The sequence below is a fragment of the Parambassis ranga genome, chromosome 13 (genome assembly GCF_900634625.1).
Source record: "Parambassis ranga chromosome 13, fParRan2.1, whole genome shotgun sequence".
NCBI lineage: Eukaryota > Metazoa > Chordata > Actinopteri > Ambassidae > Parambassis > Parambassis ranga.
In genome coordinates this window covers 9,529,086-9,555,430 of record NC_041033.1, presented here as the reverse complement: position 1 = coordinate 9,555,430, position 26,345 = coordinate 9,529,086, and the positions used below count along the sequence as shown (strand labels likewise).

The window sequence follows — 26,345 nt, the reverse complement described above, 5'->3', positions numbered from 1 at the left end:
TGGTGTAAGAGCCGTATTTGACAGTTTAAAACAAGAAAGGAGCTTCTGCTCTATCGTGCAGAGGCCCTTCTGTCTTGATTTTGTTTCAAAGTTTAGAATACGCATTACTTATGACATGAGAGATTTTGACAAAAAGCCAAGACTAAAGTTCCACAGCCAGATGCAGATTCTGAAAAATCTGAAACCGTGTATTCAGACCTGTTTTTCCAGCTTTAATATGAATAGTCAGTCAAAATAATGTGTGTGTTAATCATCAGCAGGGTGCATAGGGCACACAACATTTAAAAACTGCATACAGTCACATTTCATTATTATCCTTGTAATTGTTTTAAACTAATTGTGAGAAGAAACGTGTCATAATTGATGTGGGTGTAGCCATATTAAGTGACAGGTGGGGGCTCCACTTGCACTCCAGTTGTATGCACCTTTTTTAAATGATCAAGGGAAGGAGTGCCACCACCCACACTACCCTTTGTCCGAAGGTTTGTCTGTCTGCCTTTCTCTCTGTCTTTATCATATATGCATTGTATATGCCAAGGCACAGCTGCTAGACAATATGCATAGTACAGTTTTTATTCTGTTTGCAGCTTTAAACTGATTATAATTAGAATATTAGGCTCCATGTAGACTTATAAACAATTTCTTTAACTTAAATGTCACATCCCTGCACTGATTTCCACTTAATCTGTAAACTTCTTGATCTTCTATAAACATAACAGCATCACATGTCAGCAGTTCATGCTGGGTATCCTTTTCTGAGTGTGTTTGTGTTTGTGTGTGTGCGTTGTACACTGTGCACCAGACCCATAGTCCTTGTGTTGAGAGTCCCACCAGAGCTTTTGTTCATTGTGGACGACAGGTGGCAGAGGTGTGATGAGTTTGCTATCCATCACCCACCAAGACAAACATTCAGGCTGGACCTTATAAATACTGCCTCCTAATCCAGTCTTCCACATACCAGGGCCAGGCTTTGAACTCGACACACTTAGTGGCCCAAGGCTGAATTGATCCCCGCGACTCTGGCCTGAGCATGATGCATGCGCCTGATGTATTGTCTACAAACCTGTCTCTCTCCCTTTTGCTCTGCTTTCTCCTCTCACATTTCATGGGCTTCCCTTGTGCATGTCGACCTACACAGCTCATTTTTTTTACCTCTCCGACCCGTATATTACGCATCTCAATCAGAGTATTTAAGACTGCCTTTCATGAGATGTTCCACCATCAAGTCTGGCCCAGTGTCTCATGATCCACAGTCCAAATATTAAACTAGGCTACGGGATAACGGAGGAGGCAAAGCTGGATAGACAGCATGACAGAAAGACAAATGGGTCCAGCTTGGTTTCTCGACACTGCTCTTTATTTTTAAACCTGGCACAGATGCTAAGATTTAAGACCAAGTTAGTTGCGGTTATTTTTAGCTGGCCATTTTTAAAGCGCTGTCATCTTGGTAAGGTGTATGAAAGTGTGTACGTGCATGTGTTAGGTAGGTGGTTTATTTGTGTATTTGCTTGTGTTTGTGTGTATTTTCTTATACATATATGTTCATATATATATATATATATATATATATATATATATATATATATATATATATATATATATATATATATATAAATATATATAATGGAGTGTGTGTGTGTGTTTGAACCAATGCGCATGTGTGTGAGTTTAATTGGGGAGCTGGGTGGGTGGGTTAGGGTGTGACATGGAGTGGAGCCACAGGAGTCTGATTTATGTCTTTCCAGCCACTCATCGATCCCCCGACCCGGTGTGAGACTGAGTGCATTGTCAATAATCTTAGCACTTTGTGGTATTCCTAGAATTCCCAGATCTGCTCTGCTCAGACCAAGGTGTGATGCTGCAGTAAGCCATCTTGTCCAAGATCAAATAAAAGGGCACAAGGCCTTGCAGCAGAGAATTTGATTGTATGGCAGTCTAGCAGTGAATAGATCATTTTGCAGTGGCTGTGCTGTTGGAGAAAATAGAGAATTGGCTCTATTGTTCAAACAAAGGGAGGTAATTTGGATAGAGCCCTGCATGAGTCCCCAGAAGCATGTAGCAGTTATGTATGTGTTGCTAAGTGTCCCGTAGACACTTAGCAACACATACATGAGGTCTATTATGTGTTGCTCTGCGTCTTTCTATTTAGACCTCCATCCCCACAAGTGATTATGCTAATTAGTGTTTGATCAGATGATTAAATTAAAACTCGATTCATCCACAGTACTAAATGCTTGGAATACATTTGTGTCTGCTTGGCTGCCTGGCTTCACACAGTCCCCCCTGATGACCCAGCCACTTGGGGGAAGGATGACCGGCAAGGAGGAGAGAGAAGAAATTGTACCTCCTTTTATTCAGGGAATAGAAGAGGAAGGTTGTAATAAAGCAAGCCAGGGGCTGAGGGAGTAGAGGAGGAGAAATGGAGAGAAACAAGGAAAAGGAGAAAATAAGGGTGTGTGTGTGTGTGGTGGATGAGGGGGTGAAGGAGGGGTGGTGCTGAAAGGAGCCGTGCTGTGGTTCCCTAAGTGTTGAATAAACATGCTTGGTTTAGGGAAATGGCTGCGATAAATGTTTAATATGATAAGTCCATAAAGACGGTCAAATGAGTCTGGAGTATTAAAATGAGCATGGCATGCAGCAGCAGCAGTCAGAGCAGCTCTGGAAGAGGAGGAGGAGGAGGCGGAGGAGGAGAAGGAGGAGGAGGGATGAGGAGAAGAAGAAGGAGGAGGGGGGGGCTGATAATGGCAGGCAGAGCTAACAGGATGAGAGCAGCCAGCTGCTGTGACATCAACATTAACACACTCCACCAGCTGCTGGTCACAGACGTCTGTTGGACAAAACAGGGGATGGGGTGCATCTTCAAAGGGCCACCATGGATTTAGGATGGTATTATTACCTGCACAATATTAGTACAGCATATCTGTACAGCAGTTTTCCAAATACAGTTCAAATGTGTGGAGGAAAAGGGAGATAGGAAGCAACAAAGAGCGAGAATGAAGGCACAATCATCAGGTCAGAAATAACTGTGAGCAAAACAGAATACAAGCAGTTTATTTCAGTCCTAACATGTTCTCTCACACAGTGTTCCTACAGTAATAACATTGACATTTTATTGCATATGTTATTAAATAGAAATAATTGGCCAAAAACACAATATACCAACAAATCATGTACAGTATGTTGTAAACTTGCTGGTCTAGGTTTTGTGTTAAATAGACCTGCTTATTAGCAAGCTAGCATGCTAACAGTGCTAACACCTACTACAACACACCTACTCCAGAAGACACACATTGTCACATTTCTGCCAGGTGGCCATACAACATATGCTGTCATTGCCATCAGTTCACTTCATTTGCTTTACTGCAATGACATAAATAGAGGTAATCAAATTTTCACAATGATTCTGTTGTAAAAAATAAGAAATTTGTTTTCTCCTGTGAGTCCTTTTTTTTGGTACCATCTGACCAAAGTGTGCCAAACCTACCTAACCGATTCAGGTAACATGAGTGGAATGAAATCCCCGGGGGCCAAAGGATGTCTGTGTCAGGTCATCCTCTTCAGCAGCCTCTCATGTCGCCACTGAACACTGAAACCTCCTGTGTTACCTTAGGTGGCATGCAGGTGGACAGAGTTCATGTTAAGACACCAACAACAGCAACATTTCTGAAGGCCCTTACCCGTAATGTTTGGTGACATAATAAGGTTGGTTGTCCAGTATGTGCCATGTCTGCTCATCTAACTGAGGTAAGGCCTCTGCCAACAGGCATCTGTTCGACAAGAATGTCGCTGCTTAATCGTGTTATCAAGAGAGACAGTGTATGCTGACCATTAGATTAGTTTGGAGGATATTTGATTATATCCACTCAAGTCTCAATCAGGCTTGTTTAAGTATAACAGCAGAGAATCTTAAAAGTTCAAATCTTCATTGCTTCCTGGCAAAACTGGGAAAGCAGCAATGACACAGCATCATAACGAACTGAACTTGCATGCTGCTGCATATAGTTCTGTCATAGTTATCACAGAAATGATGATAATGATATTATTATATATATTTCAGACGACAAAGCTGACATTAAAACATGCTGTGTGATCATAAACAAATGATCTTTTCAGCTGGTGTGATCACCACCACCCTCTTAACATCAGTCTCAATTCAGCAGCTGTATTACTTTACATTGCAGGCAACCAATGTTGCACCACCACTAGAATAAATCAGCCATAAAATACATTTATAAATATATTCGCCTAGGCCCGTTTGTCAAAAGGATTAGCATTAGCTTTCTATAAATACACAGGTTTTATTCTTGTTAATTAGGTTGAGGAAAAGAAACACTGCAGTGCTGCTCTCCTCACTTCTCGGTAAAATTAGAAAATGATTTTAATTATTAGGTAAAACTGCAGGTGTGGAAATTTGAAATAATCTGTGATAAGATCTGTCTAATTGCAAAGGATGCTGTGGTGCTAAGCTGAACTCTGAGTGCAAGTGAATCTGCGCGACACTTAAATCTTTGTTTCATTTACTTTATTACAGACATGGGTTTTCCTCCACCTTCTATGTGATCGTTACATCACTTTGCAATATTAGATTTCTACTAGTGGAGTTTTTTTTATTCATCAGCAGCAGCAGCAGAGGGAGCTGCTTTAGTTTGCTACACTATAATTCCTCATCAGATCCACTCGCATGCACTCATCATCACCATCAGCAGCGGCGGCATAATTTAGACATCACTGTCTTTATTGCTCAGTTTTACTAACTGAGAAACAGTCCAGGGTCTCTGGCTTCCCCTTGATGAGACAGGCAGCCACTCTGGCCCATTTAAGACATGAAAATAGACCAGGGGAAGAGGAGGAGGAGGAGGAGGAGGTTCATCTGCTGTGGGGGCCTCGTTTTAGTGCTGCCCGCCCCTCCTAGACATCAGAGGACAGATCTGTCGGTGTGGATCAGCAGCCTGCATACAGCCAGCCCTTTCTACTGTCACAGCACTGCTTAATATTCATGAGAGCAAATTGGAAGACAGTCATTTAACTTCCGTGCATGGTGTATTGCCTCTGGGCAGATCAGATCAGTGGGAATGCTTACTCACACTGGACTCCCTGGCCCCGACTGGTTATCGTCTTCTTGCTACTTTTAAGTTCAGGGACTTTGATATACGGCGAATTTTACATTGGTGTAACATGATTTTCCACCATTTTGATCAGATTAAATTGGAGACAGTATACCTGCACACTGTATTTAAAATTTGGGTCATGTACAGGTCAAAGCCCTATTTTTAGCTGCTGGGAACACAAGCTTTATCACATGCTCCAGCTCTGCATACATCACACTAATGCTGCTAACCATGAACCCACAGAGCAGGAAGAGGAATTTGTTAAGATGGAAAATTGCTTTGGCTGCTGTTAGTCTTGAATGTGAGTGAGCCAGGTATGATCTCTACATCACACTTGCCCTGAGGGCACAGAGCAGAGAGCTGCTTTAATTACCCAAGGTTCCTGCTGTCACATTGTCACTGCGAGGCACCCGGTGCCACGCTACTGTGCGCTGCAGAGTCCCCCCGTTGTGGTGGCGATGACAACTCAGACAATGGATCTGCTCGCTCAACAGATGCAACACAAGTGCCCTCTGAAATATAGGAAGCTGAATCAATCCCACTGTCTCTCTGATTCTCCCTTTGCCTCTGTTTGCTCCCTGCTGTCCCCACGTAGAGCACACATGAAAAAAATCTCGTACATACAGGAGTTGGACATACGGTGCCTTTAAAATGCTTTGATCAGGTGTCTGATCACCTATACCTTCATGAAAATAAGAACCTGTGAATCCAGGGATGAAGGTGACTTCTTGTCATGCCCCTTTAAAGAGCCTGTTAGTGTGTTCATCTTCACCTGTTTGTTCCCATCTGCATTGACTGCACATTTATTTAAATCAAGCGCCCCAGTGGCTCTGAAAACCCATCGTCGTGGTTGGTTTCACCCTTTTGACTGATGTGCTGTATTGTGTAATGATAAGGCTCCATAGGTGCTGTTACATACAATAACTCTGTGGGAACATTAATTATGCGACTTCACATCGGCACTAGACTTTTTGTCTAATGTAATGTTGTGATTTGAACACTTGTGTTATTACTTGTACAGTTGGCTGTAGAACGGCAGGTTCCCCTGCCCCCTTTAAAACCTATTTATTTAGACTTTTGCCTGTCTGTGTCTTCTAGTATGGATAGAATATCACAGCCTAAAACTCACAGCTGTAGAGCTTTTATTGTGAAAGTATATTGATATGTGCTGTGGACCAATGTCCAAATATCAAAGAGTGTCATCAAATGAGGGCTAACGGGACTGATTATGGGACACGGAGTATTCATCCGGTGGTCATAAATACACATATACATAACAATAGTATTGAACCAATTCTGTCTATCAACATAAATGATTGAAATGTGTCATTATTGTCTGTTGGAAGCTTGTTTATCATTATTTATAGACAAGTTGGTTTAACTTGTGTGCAGCGGGTAGTGAGCGGAGTTTTGGATTCAAAGATATATAAACAGTTAACATTTGGTTTGGACCAGTTTTGGTGATGTATGCATCTAAACACTGTACAGATGTAATACGTCTTCAACTGTAGTTTAAAAGTATAACTATGGCACCAAGCAGCAGATTAAAATGACGGCTTTAAAACAGGACAAAAAGAAATAAAAGCTGTGCTCTATCTGATGGGCATTACTCAAATGAAACCACCGAAAAAATCATAGTCAATTATAAAAGCATATAATGCATTATTGAACAGTGTCATTTATTTTACCTTTACAGTTGAGCTCATGAAAAATTATGCCAATTACTGATTTTCTCTTGGGTAATGTAGTAAGTGGTTGGGCCCTGAGGCCATTTGTTGGGGCATGACACGCTGCTCTTTGTGAGGTCTACGGGGGTGAGGTACCTGCGTCATCGGACCATTTGTGGTCTGGCTCCTGAGCTTAGTCAATTAGGAAAAACGAGCGGTGCAGTGATATGCACCAGATCCTTCCACCAGGGTCTATTCCTGTTTTTTTTTTTTAATTAAATCAATCTTGCTATCACTCAGCCAGTCTAAATTGAGTTGCTCTCACATACTTTTCATATATGAAATTTCAAAACAGCCGCCGCATAAATCCTAATCCAATTTCTCCGATGCTCGTGCAGAATAGAAGCTTTCCAAGCAACCACACACTTCTTTGATCTATACTTCTCTCAAGCAATTTGCCATTGTAGCACTGTAATATTCAAAGTATCAATTAACTAAGTACCTAAGTGGTGTTTGTGTGCCAGCTGTGTCTTTCACTGATTATTAGGTGAAGAAAATATTATTTATGTAAATGTTTTATTTTATTTTTGTAAAACTTTTCGAAATCTTCTATCAAACATCATTTACAACAGTCTTTCATACAGATAAAATCTGCTGGATGTCTCCTGAAAACATAAATATGACTGATTTCAGAGTGCGTTCTCCTTCTGACTGTAACCTTGAGCACCATCCATCCATGAACAGGTGGGGTTTGACCCCCCCATCCTCCCCTACCTCTGGTCTGTATTATCAACAGAGCACTGAGAAGATTGATACTCCCCGTGCGAGCTGGAAAGAGAGAATGAATCAGAATATAATATGACTTTGATGTATTATTTTCATCTCCGTCATGCCACAGACCCATCCAGGACCTGGCACACTGGCCTACGCTGCATTTTAAAACATTAAAATTGGCCAAAACTTTTTGTGATGTAAGAAAATTTACAGGAAAAGTAACTTATTTAAGTTTCAGGGAAAATGAGTAATTTACATAATCTGCCCTGAACCTTTCAGGAGAGAAAATATTTAAATATGTTAAAATATTAGTGAGCAATGTTATAGGATCTCAAATCTGATCTTTTTAAAGACAGTTGATGAATCCATAGTGCTTAATGAGAGCAATTGAAGCTTAGAGCAACAAGTGTTTCTGCATACAGTCATAGACAGAGAGCAGCACAGCAATAAACAAATGGATCCTCAGGCTGTCCTGTTTCATGTGCAGGCTGAGTCACAGCTGACATGGTAAAGAAGATTATATTAACACACATTAAAATCTATACATATTTACACTGTAGTGTATAGGCTTACATTCATTTCTCTCCAACACTTACACACAGCAGGCTCTATCTGAAATATAACATTATGTTTTCATAATTTCAAAATACATAATTGTACGAACAAGATATTAGTCCTAATAGTACAGTAAACACACGTTAACCGGTGTTACGGTGCAGGCGTATCATTCTACATTTCATTTGTGTGTTGACATGTAGCTTTAGCATCTTCCCTTTAAGTAGCACCTAGCTAGCTAAGAAAATAGCGATATGTTTGTTTCTATTGTTTCGTCTGTAACAGTCTTACAACAGCTAGTAGAGGTTTTAAAGCCTAAGGCGCCGAATACATGTACAATTTCTACTCATTTCCTTTATTTGTAATCTATTTTAGACCTATCTGGATGCTCGTGTTAGCATTGTTTCAAGTTAAGCTAGCTAACGCGAGTTCAAATACACGTCATGCTGTTTGGCAAACAAGTGTACGCGTTCCCCTTTATAATCACTTTACGCAAATTATTAGCTGTATTTCGTACAGTTGTTACATGTTGTGTGTATGTATTCTCTGCATAGGCGTTTTTGATGATTTTGGCTTGTTCAGAGCCTTCCCTTCGGTTTCATGGTAGGATTATGTGCAGAATAGCCTTTTCTTTACATTTTCTGCCACATGTTTTTAAAAGCCTTTAAGGCTCAGGCTGCCACACATTATGTGTTTACCATTGAAAATGCTGCTTTCAGCTACACAGAGGACTTGTTTGTATTTCAGGTATGGTGCAAATGTCGGCTTCTCCAATATGTCAAGAGATTATTTTAGAAACAAATAAATAATTAAATGCTGCAGTATTGATCCTTAGCATGCTAATAATGTGCTAATGCAACAAGTGACTTTTGTGTGGATGTGGGTGTGTGTACATGAGCAGGTCACTGGAGTGTCTCATTGCTAGATCAGAGCTGCTGGGGCAGAGAAAAGGATGGAAACGTCTGCAATTTGAAACCTTGTTAGGAATTTATGAAGTGCTAAAATGTTTTCTCCCCAGGGAGGGCCCAAGCCAGCTGCCAGTGCCACTGTAAGCCATTTAGTGCAGAGCCTAGTCACCAGGCTGAGACTGCAAGCCAGATACACACACACACACACACACACACACACACACACACAATATAGACAAGTATTTTTTTAGAAAAACAAACACACCCTGTGACAACACACACAGAACCTCAGATTGCAAACATCTGCTGGGTGCTTCACTCTGAAATCAAACAGCTGTATGTTTCTATGGGGCTAATTGGTCCAGCATTGACATTTATTGCCCTCTTCTCCTCTGGAGATTTCTCACGCACAAACTGAATTTAATGTCATTCTCTCTACTGTGATGCTGGATTAAAATGAAGCTTTAACATGATCAAGGCAACTGACCTTATTTCATAATTGATGGTAGTTTATGTTAATTTAATGTTCCCAAGATCCCAGAGATGGGAATACCTTGATGACTCCAAATGACTCGTGATCATCTATGAATAGAAGCACTTAACAGTGAATGACTTTTGAGGAATACTAATTTGAGCTTTCTAATTTTAACTGATGATTAAATATCAAATAATCTAATAGAAAGGAAAAAAGAAAAATTAATATTTTTTTTAAATTAAGGTCATTCAAAATTTCACTAAAAAGGTTTCACTTGAGGTGTTCCTTCCAAACTAGAAAAACACGACTACAGTATTTTAATCAAACTTTTTTTGTTTTCTGTCTTCCAGTTTTCAGTGAAGACCTACATTCCAGCTTATATTTTGTCAATGCATCTCTGCAAGAGATAGTATTTGCCAGCACCACAGGGACCTCGGTGCCCTGTCCCGTTGGGGGTGCACCGCCTGCCTCGCTCCGGTGGTATCTGGCTACCGGCGAGGAGATCTACGATGTCCCCGGCATCCGCCATGTCCACCCTAATGGAACCCTCCAGATCTTCAACTTCCTGCCATCCAGCTTCAGCAAGCTGATCCACGACAACACGTACTACTGCACTGCCGAGAACCCTTCTGGCAAGATACGGAGTCAGGATGTCCACATCAAAGCTGGTGAGTCTGTAGGGCCTGGTGCAAGAGAATAACAAGGATGAACTATAATAGGAGAAGGTATAGTTTTAAATGGTTTCTTTTCTGAAACAGTTTGGATTTCAGTTGATCATTGTTGTTGACTGGATTTCATGGACAAGGTCGCTAGACATGTTCTGCAGCTTATAAAAGTCCCAGGGTCTTCCCACTATGTGTTTGTTCAACCATGCAAAAGCAAAAATTTTTCAGAAAATAGTTCAGTACATCTTGAACCAATGTCATATGAATGAGACATGTAAACATTTTTGTTGTTGTTCTGTAGTTTCACGGGAGCCCTACACAGTCAGAGTGGCTGACCAGAAGGCTATGCGAGGCAGTGTAGCCGTCTTCAAGTGCATTATTCCTGCTTCAGTGGAGGCCTATGTCACTGTTGTATCATGGGAGAAGGACACCGTTTCACTCAGCTCAGGTAGGACAACAGTATTTTACTTACAAACTACAATACAGAGCTTTTTGCACTCAAAGCATGCAGAAATGTTACAAGTGCATCTTAATATCTGTATAGTATGGGGTATTTCAGATGTCAAAAGGCAAAAAGTTAAGAATTTGTGCCAACAAATGTGTTGGGATTAAACACAGGTAGTAGGTTTTTACTCCAGTCCCCACCCTGATTTGCTCTGTTTGTGCTCTTTTATTTAGACACTATGTTCTGTTTAACTGTGAGCCATCTTACCTGTTTACAGTCTTGATATTACTGAGGCTCTGTAGCTTTGTGTAGCTCCGTGCAGCTCTGTCGCCTCACTAGCCAGAGGATGTGGATAACTGTCACATTAAATGACTGGGCTTTTCTTTCTTCTGTACTCACTCCACCTCAGCCAACACCATTTTGAGTCCAGCAAGGGGTAAAGTGGAACAGTTTACATAGTATTACATAGCATTGACCTAGTTACCCTCCTTGTTTGAATCTAGTGGCACAGCATGATAACACGACACCAGAACGTTCTGCGGGTAGAATTTTTACTCGAGTCAAATGGGATGCTTATCTGTTTGATTGCTGCGTGTACTGCCCGCTGGCTGATTTTGCTTCATACTGGGGCGTTCAGGGACCTGTAAGTGAGCACTTGATGTCATTTGACTGAGGGCAGAATCTGGGACGGTGTTTTGGTGGCATTTTAAATGTGTCTGCTCAAGCATGAAGATGTGTCTTCTGATCCATGCCAGTGACTTATTTACTCTAGGTTACTGGAGTTACTCGCTGTGAGCTGCTGGTTGAAGACATCGCCTGATGTCACGGAGACTAGGCGAATATGCAGCATGCAGATATGATTAAGTTCTGCAAATGAAATGAATCATGTAGACAAGGCTCAGAGATGATGCGCAGCTGCAAAAGTGTGCATTATGAGGATAAAACCCTTTGACACGCAAAGCAAAATCAGTTGCCTTGAATTACAATAAACTGTTGTGTGTGCCATATATTTGCACTAAAAACCAGTTATCGTTTCTTTTTTTTCAGCAGGTCAGACAGCCTATAGAATATGCAGTGAGGCTTTGATAGATTGTACTGTATGCTCAGTGTTCTTTTGAGTTCTTTCTCAAGTCTTTCTCAAGAACAACGATATTGGATTGTCTGTGTTTACTCCAATAAGTATTGCAGCAGGCGAGTGCTGTCAAAAGCATGAGCACACGGTCAAAATCACTGCTGCTCGGTGATAAATATTTGATGGTAGATTCTGATGCATGGGCGGATTCACCTCTCACTGTTATGGAGAGGGTATGTTTACTCTAGGAGCAAGGGTTAGAAGGTGTGTGTGTGTGAGAGAGAGCGTGCATGTGCTCATGTTAGGAGGGATACTATAGGGGTTTGACAATGGCAGCTGCATGCAGTTTGACCCAGCCTAGTTTTCTGACTTCTTTTTCCAGGCTCTCTGTTCTTTTCTTTTCTAGTTATTCATAAAAGAAAACTTTGGTCTCAGTGGACACAAAATAAAGCTATCCCACAGCCACGCTGAATTATTAATCCCAGGTTTTTCGTTAGGAATGGTAACATCAAGCACACTTCTCTACCCATGCATTGTGCATCAGAATGAGAGGAAAATCAAGTCTTGAGATATGTCTCTTTGTAGAGACCCAAACAACCAGGAAGGGTAATAAAAAGATAGATGATGTCAAATACCCAAACCTTCTGATCATTACTGGTTATGTGTCACCTGTGCCTGCTTACTATTGCTAGGTGAAAATGTGCTTTTTACAATCAGGAAACTGGCTTAAATCACAGCTGCTGAAAATCTTTGAATATCCAGTGATTCACATTAGGGTCAAAAATAGATGCATAATTACAGACTGGGGCCTGTCTTAATTAATCAGCTGTGATTGAAAAGTTAATTACAATATGAATTACCTTTCAGAATGAGGACTGCTTAGTAGTCATTTGAAGCGGCCTGTTTTCAATGTGAATGAGCACGATGCAAGCTCACCGGGTCCTAATGTTGCCACTAACATACCATTAACCCGTCATGAATTTTAAAATGGATCTCGCAGCACAAGCTTTCAAATGCCCAGCGCCGATCACCTCCTCGCTGCTTTTGATAAACAATTGACAGAGCTAATAGAGAGATGAAAGGGGTACCAAAAAAAAGAAAAGAAAGAAAGTAGAGCGGAGAGGGGAGGAGTTGAGCTGTGTCCTACTGTGTTCCTGCCAGGGTTTTATATGGTGGACCTTTATTTGAATGCACGTGTGTGTGTGTTGGTGTTGTCACACACACACATTCATGTGTATTAAGTTGTGTTTTTTACATGCCCCTGAGTGTTTGCATGTCAAGTGACCATGCTTTTGAAAACGGATTGGAGCTGGGATGGTGTGTGTTTTTGTGTTTTCCATCTACCTTCCTTTGTCTCTCATCATTCATGACATGAGGCAGCGTAATGAGCTGGGCGGCCTTGGTTGCAGACAAGAGCTTCAGCAGACCCAGAGCTTAGACACTGAATGAGCTGCAAACAACATGTTGTCACAGAGACCTTGTACTCTCCTTTAAGATGCATACAGTGTTATGTTGTGCAAACATTTTCGCAGCTCATATCCTCCAAATGTGGTTAATGCAGTTCATTAGATTATTATAGTTTCTAAGATTACTTCTCTCTGCACCGCTGCACATCATGTAGACACTGAATTCAATATTTGTGTTCACCAATATGTTGCACTGCATTGGTGTAGGTGTCTTGCAAATCTTGTACAGCAATACAGTTTAAAACATACGGCAGAAATTACAATTTTTGTGACAGGGTTAAACCCTTCATATTTTCATATATTGGTTAATAAATAACAAAACTTTTTGGTTGCTGAATTTGTAGGAGAGCCATAATTTCTATTCATCAATTGCATATATTCCCTTCAGAAGACAAGGCCTACCTGGCCAAACACTAACTGTACCTATAATCAAACACCTATACCATCATCCCATACTAATCCAGGGGGAAGCCTGACACAGCTACAGATAAGCCAGACGTACAAACTGCCTGCAAGGAATGCAGAAAAAATATGAAACGAGGTGAGTTAAGTTGAGGAGAAACGGAAAAGAGTAAATGAAGGTAGGGGGGTCTCCTCTGTCATGGGGAGATAGGGTCTTCCTCTTGGAAGAAACATGCAGGCCTTTTATCTTTGCAGGCTGGAGATTAGGCAAGAGATGGAGGACAGTAAGCTTTTTTTCCTGTATTTAGGCACAGGCTTAGAAGTCCACAAGACATTCCTACTTCTGGGATGTGCAGCCATCTTGCCTTTCCATCCTTTATTTATTTTTTAGATTTGAGCTTTGTCTGATGTTAATTTAGTGTATTTCTCTTCTCTTCTCTTCTCTTCTCTTCTCTTCTCTTCTCTTCTCTTCTCTTCTCTTCTCTTCTCTTCTCTTCTCTTCTCTTCTCTTCTCTTCTCTTCTCTTCTCTTCTCTTCTCCACTGGCCTTGACTATCGGACTTCTCTCTTTTCCTCTCATCTCATTGCATAACCTTCTTGGCACAGTGCCCCAGTCAATTTCCTCCTCTGTGGAAAATGCTGGTTTTTATTTGCTTTATGCAAATAGGTCCATCCAATACTCACAGCATCATTGGAAACAAATCTCTAAATACATTTTTTCAGTCACATCGGCGTTGGCCTCCCTTCTGCTGAAAGTGCTTCTTCACTCTTGCATTCTGCTCACTCCTTACTCGTGGGTTTTTCTGAGTGCTTATAGAGGCTAATTAAATGGTTTGCTTGCTAGTAGAATCACAGTCCTAACTAGCCACCAGCACAGTCACCTGGATGTTAAGGATACTTTCAAAGGGGCTACTGTAGGTGATTGGTTTACAGCATCACTGCTCAGCAGGAATTTATCATGCCAGTGATGTGCCACCGTCTCCATTTTTCACTGAGATTGACAGTGAGGGCACTGAGAGGCAGGCAGAGATGGGGCTGTAAATTCAACACGCCCAAAGTCAGGCCAACCTTGAAAGGAGGGCATAGTGGTAGAAATGAGCTTGTGAGGAAAGAAGATGCAATGAAATGGGGAGAAGGAGAGGGCAGATTAGGGGAAGGGAAGTGAGAAGAGAGTTGAGGAAATGAGAGAATGAGAAGGAGGAGATTTGAAAGGTATAGAGTGTGGGAGAGGCTTTTTCTTCAGTAAACAAGAGACTGCGTCACATCAGCCACATGATCCTCTCCCTCTCTCCTCTTCCTTTCCTATTCCTTCACTGGCTCTCACTCTCCAACCCTCTCTGGTTTCTGTTTCTTTCTCTCACACAGACATGATTTGTTGATCTTGTTGTTCGGGGGCTGGAAAAATGGGTCATGGCTCAAGCAGGAGTGCGTGATCCCTGCATGTAACCACACTGCAATTCAGAGGGAGATCTAGATATTAATATGAACATGTGCATGTACAAGTATACTGTACATACATTGTGTGTGCGTTAGTGTATGCTAGTGGGTGCATGAATGTTTTTTTTGCACACTACTCCACCCATCCTGCAGTGAAACCCTATGAAAACAACACAGCCTATCATTTTGCTCCCCCCCTCCTCCCACACAGATCAGCAGTTAGTGAAATGCTGACCCTTGTCTTTCACTGCACCCCTTTTCCCAGTCCACTCACACACAGCTGCCTGAAAGCTAAGGGAGATGGGGTGCCTATTGTTTGTACAGTATGTTTTTCTGTAAAGGCGCTGTTAATGTGTATTTATTTTCATTTTAAATGCACATTTGCTGTCTACACATGTGAGAGTCATGTGTCCAACTTGTGATAATGTCAAGGAGGAAGTGTTTGGGGGCTGGGGGGCACCCTCCTGAAAGAAATGGAAAAAAAAAGAGCAAAGAAAAAAAATCAATAGTTGTGTGCATTAATCACGCTGCTGCCACAGAGAATTATGGGAACATGAGCTGAAGGATGCATTTTGTGCATTTGCAACATATGAGTGCTGGGTGAAGGGGAGTTTGGGGAATTGGAAGAGGACGAGACAAGACCCTTTTAGCAAGAAGTGAGGTTAGAGCAAAGATAGTTGGGGGATGTATTCCTCATGCGTTGTGTGCACAGTGTAAACCCTCTTCCTTTTGTAAAGCTCAATGTAGGATGGCGTTTGTTCACTGTTATTTTGAAGGCTTTGATGTTACAGCTTTTAAAATATTTAAAATATTTAAACTAGTTGAGATTACATTTAAAAGTTTTGGTAATAAGTAGTGGTGTCTGGATGGCATGGCTCCCGTTTTTTGTCTCATTATTATTTGGTTTCACATCTTCTCTTGGCTATGAGGTCTGCCATTTGGAATAAAAGAAACCTTGCTCTCCTCTGACTTTCTCTTTGAGCTGTTGCTGTTTGAAGTCTCCATTTTAGCTGCGGTGAGGGCTTGAGGACGTGATACATATTTGATAAGGATCGATAGAAGGGTTACTGAGACTGAGATGGAGGGAAATCGATCTTGGACTCTGCTTCCCAAAAGCATCTTAAACCTAAGGTGATCTTCGGAGCATTCTTGTTGCTCAGCATGAGGCAGACTTGTATTTTTCACAGACATATAATGCAAATTTAATTCGTTTTTGCTTTCATGTGTTCTTTTCTTCTTTAGTACATCAGTAAAACAACTTAAAAAGCGAACCGTTCTAAGCTCTTAATGTAGTGTTTTTATCTAAGGTTTCTGCATTATATTAAGCCATCTACTAACACAATCACTATGCACATAAAACAATAAAGCAATCTGTTTAGTGACGGGAGACTGAACAGCAGACAACATTCTGGCATGGTGGCTGTGATTCCCAGCTGATACTCCATACGGATAGACAAAATCAACAACTGTTGAGGCGGGCACTCTTCCATCAGTGTTTACTAATAAACAGTAGCAATATGGCAGCCATTAGGCTGTTTAGGCAGGGAATGATTAGGGTGGTGATGGCTGGGCGCAATGGGAGTCTGAACATGCTCTCATCTTTAATAGGCAATTTGGCTATGGGGGATGCCTCTTTGTTTTTGACTTGGACTGAAGACAGAAGCTTAAATAAGCACTGATTTGGTGCTGTGAGGATACCGCAGTAAGCTGGTTTATAGTACAGCCATAAATTTGAATGACAGAGACCAATGTGAGCCACTGAAAACAAATACATCACATGGAGCCTGCACAAAGTTTAACTTTACTGTGGGTCTTATAGAGTTTGTTATTATATCAGGTCAGCACTGTAAATTCATAGACAGTATAATAAAGAGATAAGATAATAGGAATACATCTTCGAAGAAAAGTTCCAAATTTGTGCTTATAGTTGAGGGAAGCTCAGTTAGAGAGAAGGGTCCATCCAGTTAAAGCTTATGGATTACAGTTGTGCAACCCTTTGGTGAAAACGGCCTGGAGCTGGGCCAGACCTCGCCTGGCATCAGGCCAAAACACAGATTAGTAATAAGCATGGTGTGAGCTAATTACAGCCGGAACAAGCAATTAATTTCTGTTTATAAAGTCTCCTGGATGTGGGCTGTTTGAATGACTATAACTGCGTAGGTGCAAACACCCCATGTTCGTGCATGTGTCTGTGTGTGTTAGTGACAGGTGGCGAGGTTCATGGAGGAATGTGTCCATATGTTCCCAGCCGAAGCACTGGGGTAAATGGAGACAAACTGGGGTGCTCAGTCACATCCCATAATGCAGCAGTGTCTGATCCCATCTTAAATGTGACTGATTAGAGTAAAAAAGGACCTAATAGGGATTCTTCACTCCTATTTTTTCTATCTTGTCCTCCATCCAATCAAGGATTAATACATGGTCTTATTCTGCTCCCAGGGTGGTAAATCTGGAAAAATACAGTAAATCACATTGAGCCTCTTTAAACTTTCACACAGAGCCTTGAAGGCTGTGGCTCCATGCTGGGCATCTGTAACACTGATTAGATGTGATCATGGTTTTAGGACACCTGCTGGACACCAGTCAGAAGAAGAGATATAATTTACTTCAAAACCTTTTGGAAAAAAATGACCATTTGAGCTGCAATATGGAATAATAATGATCCACTGTTCGGTAGACACTACAAACTAATTGTGAAATTAATCAAGTTCCTCAAAAAGTAAAGGGCAAAAGCAATCCATGTTTTTAAGCAGGAGGGAGGGTTACTGCTTTATCATTGTGCAGGTGGTGTGCAATAAATAGTACAAAATAGCCAGAATAGTATCTTTTAACTTTCAAGATCTTTTTTTAATAAAAACATGTAATTTTATATGCTTGAATAAGCCTCTTTAAAATGTGTAGGCGTGTCTTGTTATAACTGATGTTTTTAATCTTTGTTGTTGCTGCCTCTTAATGCTAAAATATTTAATTACTCTTAATTAATTTTCTTGTATCATCTGACTCCACCTGTGATTTCGACAAATCGTTCTCCAGATTGAATCCCTCACTAGCAAATGACCAGCAGACTTCACTGCAAGGTGACCCTCCGTCTTTTTCTTGATGTATGAGGCATCAAGCATCATTATTTTTCTTCAAGGCTCGTTTTCTCTCCTCTTGCCTCTTTGTCATGAGCCTTGAACACTCTCAGACATAGACGCACACACAGAGTTTACTTGCAGCCTGTCTTTGACCTCACCTTGCCATCACACAGCCAACAACTAAGATCTAAACACTCAAACTCCCTGCAGACTACCACTAAATGGCTGTGGTAAAAACAATTGAGCTGGATGGGCGACGGCACATTGCACTGTGTGTTAGATGATCAGAGTGTGTCTGTGTGTGACTTTAAACACAGTCTGAGGCTTTTATGATGTTATTACAATAATTTAGAGATATGCAGAGCACAGTTTCTATAATAGGTTCTTAAATCTGAGAGGATGTGTCATGCAGAAGCGTTGATGGTGGAATGATGTAAATTTTGTGCTGTGAGTGTGGCCAGTCAAACTGTCATTTACGTCAATGACGTCACGAGGTGACAACCATGAGCAGAGTGGCCTTTTGACAGACACAGCCCGCAATCTTCACATCAGCGTAGGAGTTGAGCCAGCCAATCAGAGCCGAGCGCCCATCGCTGCACACGCTTATCACCTGCATACAGCTGCTGTTGCCCCTGTGAGGGAGCGAGTGAGAAGGATGGAGGGAAGGAAAAGAAAGAGCAAGAATGAATGGTGTTCCCGAGACTGAGGGTGATTTGTGTTGCATCGTAGCACATTCATGCCTGCATCTTTCTTTCATTTCAGTGGTGTGCATTTGAAGATGTATGTTTATGGACACCATAATTCACATTTGTCCTATAGGTATAATGAAAAGAAAAAAATCATTGTGTTTGTTGTGATTAGTGCTGCATCAGCCCAGCAATAGTTAAAATGTGAGTGGAAGCATGCTTTGTAGCCCTTGTGAAATGAGAAGGGAAAGAGAGAGAGAGAAGGGGAGAGAAATAAGCTCAATCTGAATTGATTTTCGTGTTACTTTCTGCTGTACTTGAGTTTCCATAGCAACGTGGTCAGGTTCCCTCGGCCTCCTAGGGCAAGTGTAATTGTTGTCTGTTTCTCCCAGCCAAACTCTCAATTTCTCTCTCTTTCTCTACCTTCCTTTCCTCTCCTCTGTTTTCTCTTGACAAAGGAAACAAGGTGTAGATAAGATTCTTCTTGGACTTTTGCGCAGTTGGCTAAAAAGGTATTATTGAACAGTTTCACTGAGTGGCTGAGAAATATGGATCTCCCTTTTGATTTAATGATCACATCTGTTAATCACAATCAACAAAATAATTTGTTTGTTTGACCACCTTTTTTTAATCTGACTTAGATACCAGCTTTCTCTCAAACTCTTGTGATACACTGCTGTGTGCATAACAAGGCATTCACAGCTGTTTGGAGCCTAATGGCTCAAAGAGGCCTTGCCTGCTCAGCAAGATAAGATGGAATGTATCTTGGGTGCACGATTAGGACTGCTGATCAAGAAACATTTACATTATGGCTTTCAGGACATTACAGAAGAAAAATGGTCAAAAGGATCCAGGTGAAGGCGCCTAGAACAGCACTATGACCCTGTGTAATGCACGCTATATTAGAAGAAAAGGGCAGAGAGGTGCATGCTAGAGACAGGAAAAGTTTAAAAACTAGATTAAGTTAGAACAATTTGTAGAGCAAAAATAGCAGCACATGCTAATGCTGATGTCCTCACATATACGGTAATTATAATGTCTTCATTGTTGTTACTTTTCAGTTAACTTATTATTGCCTTTCTTTGGTTACTGTTTTGTTTTTCAGCCGCTTCAAGTTTAATCATCTAAGATGTTTTGTGTTTACATAAAGATTATAGTAAAACACACCTCCATCTCCAGCAAGCTTCCATACCATTTTCATTTTTTGGCCACACTGTAGACAAGTCCTATCATGACCATGAAACTAAGCTGCACATAAACAACTAAGTAACAAACCATCATTGTTGAAGTCAGGCTGGTTTATATATGATTTATATGGCAAATAAAAAAAAAAGTGTTTTACTGTTGCACCTGTGCATTGCTCTGGACGTTGGATGTTAGTTAGCTGCCTAAAAGGTAAAATGTAAATGTAGTCTGCTGTATTTCAAGCAAGCTTCTGTATCTGCGATAGCTTTGGACCTGCCCCATTGTGCTCTGTGTTTTCCTGCTGTAGATCAATGCTAATTAATACACATCTCCCTCAGGAACTGTATGGAGGCCACACAGAGAATCAGAAATTGCCATCATAGACTATTGGCTTGATCTTGACCACATATGGGGAAAACTTAAACTAGAAATATTTACATACTGTAAGTAGTCGGCCTTATGTTACTTGTTTCCCACAGGGTCATTCATAAGGTATTTCAAGCGGACAATCAGTGTTTATCCAGTGACATATGTTAATTGGCTTGTTACTGTAGGTGGCAGCGCCTTGTCTAATCCAGTTCAGATTAAGTTCATCCAGGCTCTGGTTTAGCAGCCATGTTCCATCACAATGTCTCGATCTAAAGGTGTGTGTACTTAAGGTTTTTTTGCACAGTCCATACATAGTCCTCTGTGCTATGTTTACTCTCCTGTTTCTCATTTTTCTCGTCTGCCATCTCCCTCTGAAACAGGCTGTTAAAACAACTAAAAATGACGAAGGGAGACATGTTTTTGTGCATGCCTGGCGGACAGATAGGCACTGCATAACTAGCAGTTTCCTCTGAAGTAGGGAGAAATCTATTTGCTTGTAGAAGCTGCTTGCATAATCCTTTAGTTACACTTGCCAGCTGTGAGCAAAGATACGGCACTGTGGGATTTGGCATGAATATCATTGGGAGGACAAAGAAATGAAACTGATAAGTGTTTGTGCACAGGGTCCTTTGCATAATCCAGGATAACCCATAATCTGAGTTCTTTAAAATCATGCCCAAATAGATGTGGTGAGAAACCATTAATGAGAACATACTGTTTGGAAAATCTAGTTTGTCTAAAAATAATATGGGCATTTCTGCTGCTGTGAAATCAGAGATTGGGCTTGATTGGTTTTGGATGTTGCTGTTTTGTACCATCAAGTTTTAAATCACAGATATGTTGCTTAATATAACTGATAGTGAGTTTAATTTGAGAAACAAGCCTTTACAAAAAACAATGACACAAAAAAGATACCCTCAAGGCCACGCTGTGTGTGTGTATCTGGCATTTCTGTATGCTGTGCAGTCTGGCCTTGTTTTGGTTAACACCCATATGAAGGGATTTTATTCGTGCTGGAACCCCTCATTTCAACCCCCCCACCTCAATCTCTCTGCTGCATTTCCTTCTGTTCCAGTCAAGAGTCTGCACAGCAATAAAGAAAAAACATATCACTCAACAGCTTTCAATACATCTGTCCTTTCTCTCCCTGCCTCTCTGTTTGTTTGTTCAGACCTCTCTGCTCCAGCACCTGCGTTTTTTTTTACCTCCCTCGATGTGTTATTGGACAGTAATAGACAGCTGCTGAAAGCTAGCATGAAATACCTGCATGCTACAGTGCTTGGAGCCCATGTTGTAGAATACAGATTGCGCTAAATGTATGTATGTATTAAAACATTTGCAGGGATTGGACTATTGCTCACTAGTGCAATAATAGCAACATATTTGTTATTTGTCATAGCAGCAGGGTTGGCTGATATCATACAGGATTTGTTGGCAGTAAAAAAAAATACAGACTAATGTCTTTATCTGGATGTTTTGCTCATCCATAGCTGCAGCCGCAGTCATCATATTACTACAAAAATATGTAAAGTTGAATCTCTTAGGCCTTAATGCTTTTGCTCAAATAAGGATTCCACCCACACAGATGGCCTTAGTTTTCCTAGCTTTTTCAAAATGGCTGCTGTGGTAGTCTTCAGCATTGTGTTTATAGCATATCTCTTATGCCCATGTAACATTAACATTTCATTATCTTAGGGAAACAATAGAAATATACAAAAAATGGAAGTCTCTGCATCCATTCTGGCTAAAATATTGATGTAGTTGCAGGTAAATGACTTAAAATCAGAGCGAGAGGGTGAAAATGGGAGCTATGAAGACAGTGAGCAAGGCGAAGAGGGGAAGACATCGCTTGTGAAGCTGGGCTCTGAGGGGCTTGGGCGCATAATCAATGAAGTGAAGTGTGTGTTGTATCTGTGGCGTTGAGTCGGCTTCACAGAAGCCAATCCTATTTTTACAGAGAAGACAGGTCTGTTGCTATGCTCTTTGAGAAGGTCTCCTGCAGCTCAAAAAAGAAAGGGGAACATCCACTCAGGCTTCATATCACACCTCCAGTGTGGACAGAAGAAAAAAAGAGTGGTCAAAATAAGGGGTGCTGCCTCCACTAGGTGACAGATTCAATTGATTATTGATGATTTGATCCATTATACACTCAAAAGAATGTGTTGACACCAGCAGAAATAGGCTCTGTACTTATTTATTTCTTTTTGGGCTGAGGTGTGAATGCAGTGAGACACATGATGTCTGGTAAAAGTAGGAGTGCACATAAGAACGGTGTTTTAACTATTTATGAAGTGTTTCATTATTTACACTTTAATTATTTTCTTCCAATATTTCAAACTAAAAGTTGTAATCTGTTCAGATTTAATTTAAAAATGTTAAGTCACATGATTCTGTTTTGTTGTGTCAGACCATACTGCAGTAGGTCCTTGTAAGCATTGCCTGAAAGAAAAGATCATGTTTGTCTGTGTTTTTTGTGGTAAACATGGAGATAAACTAATACTTACACAAACCAAGTTACTGTACAGACAAGATTATTGTTCTAAAACAAGTCAATCAGATTGTCTACCAGTCATGTTTTATATGTCAACGTCTCCAGATGTCGTCTATTAGACATCAGATTAGGAAGAGTGGTGTTGGATTAGCCAATCCAGAGCCAGAATCATCCTAGATTAGATTATAGTATATGGACATTTAGGTCGTTGCAACGACCCTGCTCAACCAAAATAAAATTAAGTCACTGTTATGCAGCTAGACAGTACACAGACTGTAATCAGCAGCCAAGCAGAAGGAGGATGACAGCATTAGGACATAGATGGACGAGAAATCCTTTGGTTTTACAACTTTCCAATTACAGCATGGCAACAGACTGCACAACAAAAGCGGTGGTGCTTGTAGCTGGCCGTATGAAGTCAAAATTACAAGGCAAAATAGGAGGGTTGTGCGTGCCATCTGACTACAGAAAGCTCAGAAAATCTGAGCATGTGCAAAGAAGTTGATCAGGGCTCCAGTGCAGACAGCCCTGTCTGCTTATAATAATGGTTATTTTCTTCTCCCCTCTCTCCTGCTCTCTCTTTGCTCAGCATTTGTGCTCAGGCCTCCTGGCAGATAGATGTGCAGAGATTACACCTTCTAATTGGTGCTAGCGGCTGTGGGACGGTGTGGTTCACTGTAGTTTAGTGCTGTGTAGACCAGTTTTTATGTGCTGTGGATTTCTAATGAAGACTTTAGAATGGGATATCTTTTGTGTAAATTAGTGTTTACAAGAGCCTAAAGAGAAAACAACAATATTTTCTTTACTTTCCCCGCCCAATTTATTTTGTGTTTTAAGGAACACATCTTTATTTTTGGGAAAATAGTAAATATCAAAGTCAATATAATCTACATCTTTTTCAAAAAATTGTCTATTTTCCAGGGGGCTTTAAGCCTCGGGGTTAAACACTGACTACACATATATAAATATTTGCTTTTAAAGTTTAATGTGTGAGTCAAGACTTAGTAAATATTATGTCAAATAAACACAGCAAATTTTCACTGGCAACTTTCAGCATTCAACAGTTTTTAATACCACAGATCTCCTATAAAATATATAAAAAGAAATTCATACCAAAACTCGTCAAGTCACACAGACATACATACACACACTTTAATTTTCAGGAGTAGTATACTCTGCAAATGAATGAATCAGACTGAACAAACACCCGACACGACCCATATGATGAATAATAAAGTTGTTAATGTGTGACATTATTGGAGGTGGCACTGTGATCTGTGTGACGGTGCAGTGGACCTGACGATGGGAAGGCATCGCTCTCTTCATTGTTTGCATCAGTTGGTTTTCTGTCTTCCTCACAGTCCGTTGAGAAGTGAAAGAAAATGATCTGAAAATGAAGTATGACATGTCATTTTTTGTATTTGCTGCACATTTTGCAAAGGGTCCCGTGATGCTCGTCTGCAGGAAAATGACGCCTGCATACACATATGCAGTATGTCTGCTGTATGTCATTTGTGCGTACTGTGTGTGTGTGTGACAGTACGCCTCTGCTTGTGCAAGTGTTTCTATGCAAGTATGTGATTCTAGTTGCATTTGTCACTCTTTTTTCCTGGGGTGTGTGTATGTCATGTCTGATTAAAGTTAACCCCTGTGAGGCGGCTGGTGCACCCCTTCTCTGAATCCCCCATCCCCCTCCTTCTGTCGCTCCTTCCCCCTCTCCCTCCACTCCTCCACCCTTCTATCACTCCATCCCTGTTCTCCTTCCTCCTGGCAGTCTGACAGCACAGGAGAATATGCTCCCTCAAGGTCCCACCCTCCCATTCTGGCTCCCGCGGGTGGCGTTTCCGTGGAAACAGTGTCAGGGTTGACTGGGTGGGTGCAGATAGATGGCTGCCCTTTATCGGACTACACCACTGGTCCATTAAAAGCAACCAGACAGGACCTGTGTGCAAACACACACACCCCTCTGTTCTCACCCTGAATGGACCGCTCCACCTGACACGCGTGAATATTAGCTCGACCCAGCCTGAGTGTGTGTGTGTGTGCTTTTTTTTTATTGAATTGTCTGTGTGTGTTACTGCTTATGTGCAGTGTCTGTGTATGTGTGTGACTGATTGGCAAAATCTCACATTGAATTGGACATATTTGGGGAGAAATGCTGTGCAAGTGTCTTCCTTCCTCTCTGTCCTTGAGAAAGAAACAAAATGGAGACTGTTTTTTTCTCTGCTTTGTCTCCCTCCTCTTCAAATGATGTAGCAAAGAAATCCAGATCCCTGCACAACTAGCTTTAGAGGGAGTGTGAATACAACCATCATTTTAAACAGCACACTCCTAGATATATGACTGGAGTAACTGGCTGTTAAATTATTGAAATGTAAACAGTTGCACTTGATGCTAAGGCCACACAACAGCATGAAGGAATATGGCCAAATATGTAAATACATAGTTGCATATAGCTTTAATTCCTGGCAATATTAAAGTATTATGACACAGTAGGTATTGTAATATACTGGGTGATGCTTATTTAAATAAAACCAGATGCTGTAAATATAGCCCTAATTCTAAACTCATTCTGACACATTGTGTGTTATAAAATAGTTAACAGTTTAGTTAATTTACATTGATGATTATTAACCTGTGTTAGATCAGACTGCAATAGTTACATTGTAAGAGGAAGCCGTAGTGTGTCTCCTTTAATTTAAGCTTTTTTACAACCTTAAATAGATTTTCCTTAAAATGATAAAATGATGTTATTCCTGTCAAAATTTGAAAAAACAAAAAAAACAAGGCCAGGCTCCACCCACCCTGCAGGTACCGTTCTGTTGAAGGTGTATAATACACACACCCCGGAGACTAGGATGAGTCATCAACACATCCAAAAAAAAAAAAAGACAAAGAAAGAAGCTATATAATGTCATGGGAACTTTCATCACAGTATTCCAATTATTATAATTGCATTATGCTTTTTATTTTAAAAAAAAATGTTTAATGACCTTTGTTTAAATTAATTGAAATATAGTTTACCAGTATATTTAAATTGATTATTTATATTTGACACCTTATAAAAATTTTTAGATTGTTGCCTGTGTAGTCCCTGCAGTTACTATATTTTAACATTTTTTTGTCATATGTAAAAGTCAATATTACAGAAACTCTTAATAAGTCTTAATAATGTCGACCCACATGTGTATTTGCAATGTGGTATACAGCAGGGCTGCAACTGTCGCAACACCCTCTCACCTAAACATCAATGCAGTATACCACAGCCTACACATACACAATACACATACTCTCTCACACAAACACACATGCACAGAGTATTATGTATTTAAAGTAATTACCTCAGGCTTGATCCAGACTGAGTTTAGGAGCATGTGATAATCCATGTAGGCAGCATATGGGAGGAGGGGAATTAGAAGTCCAGAAGAAAATAAAGAAATTAAAATGTCCTGGTGGCTGTTTGCAGATCTACAAGGAGGGACATTAGGCCTCACTCTGACACTCTAAAGGGTGGCTTGTGTATATGTATATGTGTCTGTGTAAATGCATGTATAGAGTGGAATC

At 40.7% G+C, this 26,345-nt stretch overlaps 1 protein-coding gene across 1 annotated transcript in view; it reads left to right on the top strand.

Annotated features, from left to right (window-relative positions):
• Positions 1-26,345, top strand: part of dscamb (Down syndrome cell adhesion molecule b) — an 89,500-nt gene that overhangs the window by 5,046 nt on the left and 58,109 nt on the right. The window contains exons 2-3 of the mRNA XM_028420175.1: positions 9,838-10,155; positions 10,454-10,600. Coding sequence (XP_028275976.1) covers positions 9,838-10,155; positions 10,454-10,600 — 465 coding nt within the window. The remainder of the gene's footprint in view (positions 1-9,837; positions 10,156-10,453; positions 10,601-26,345) is intronic.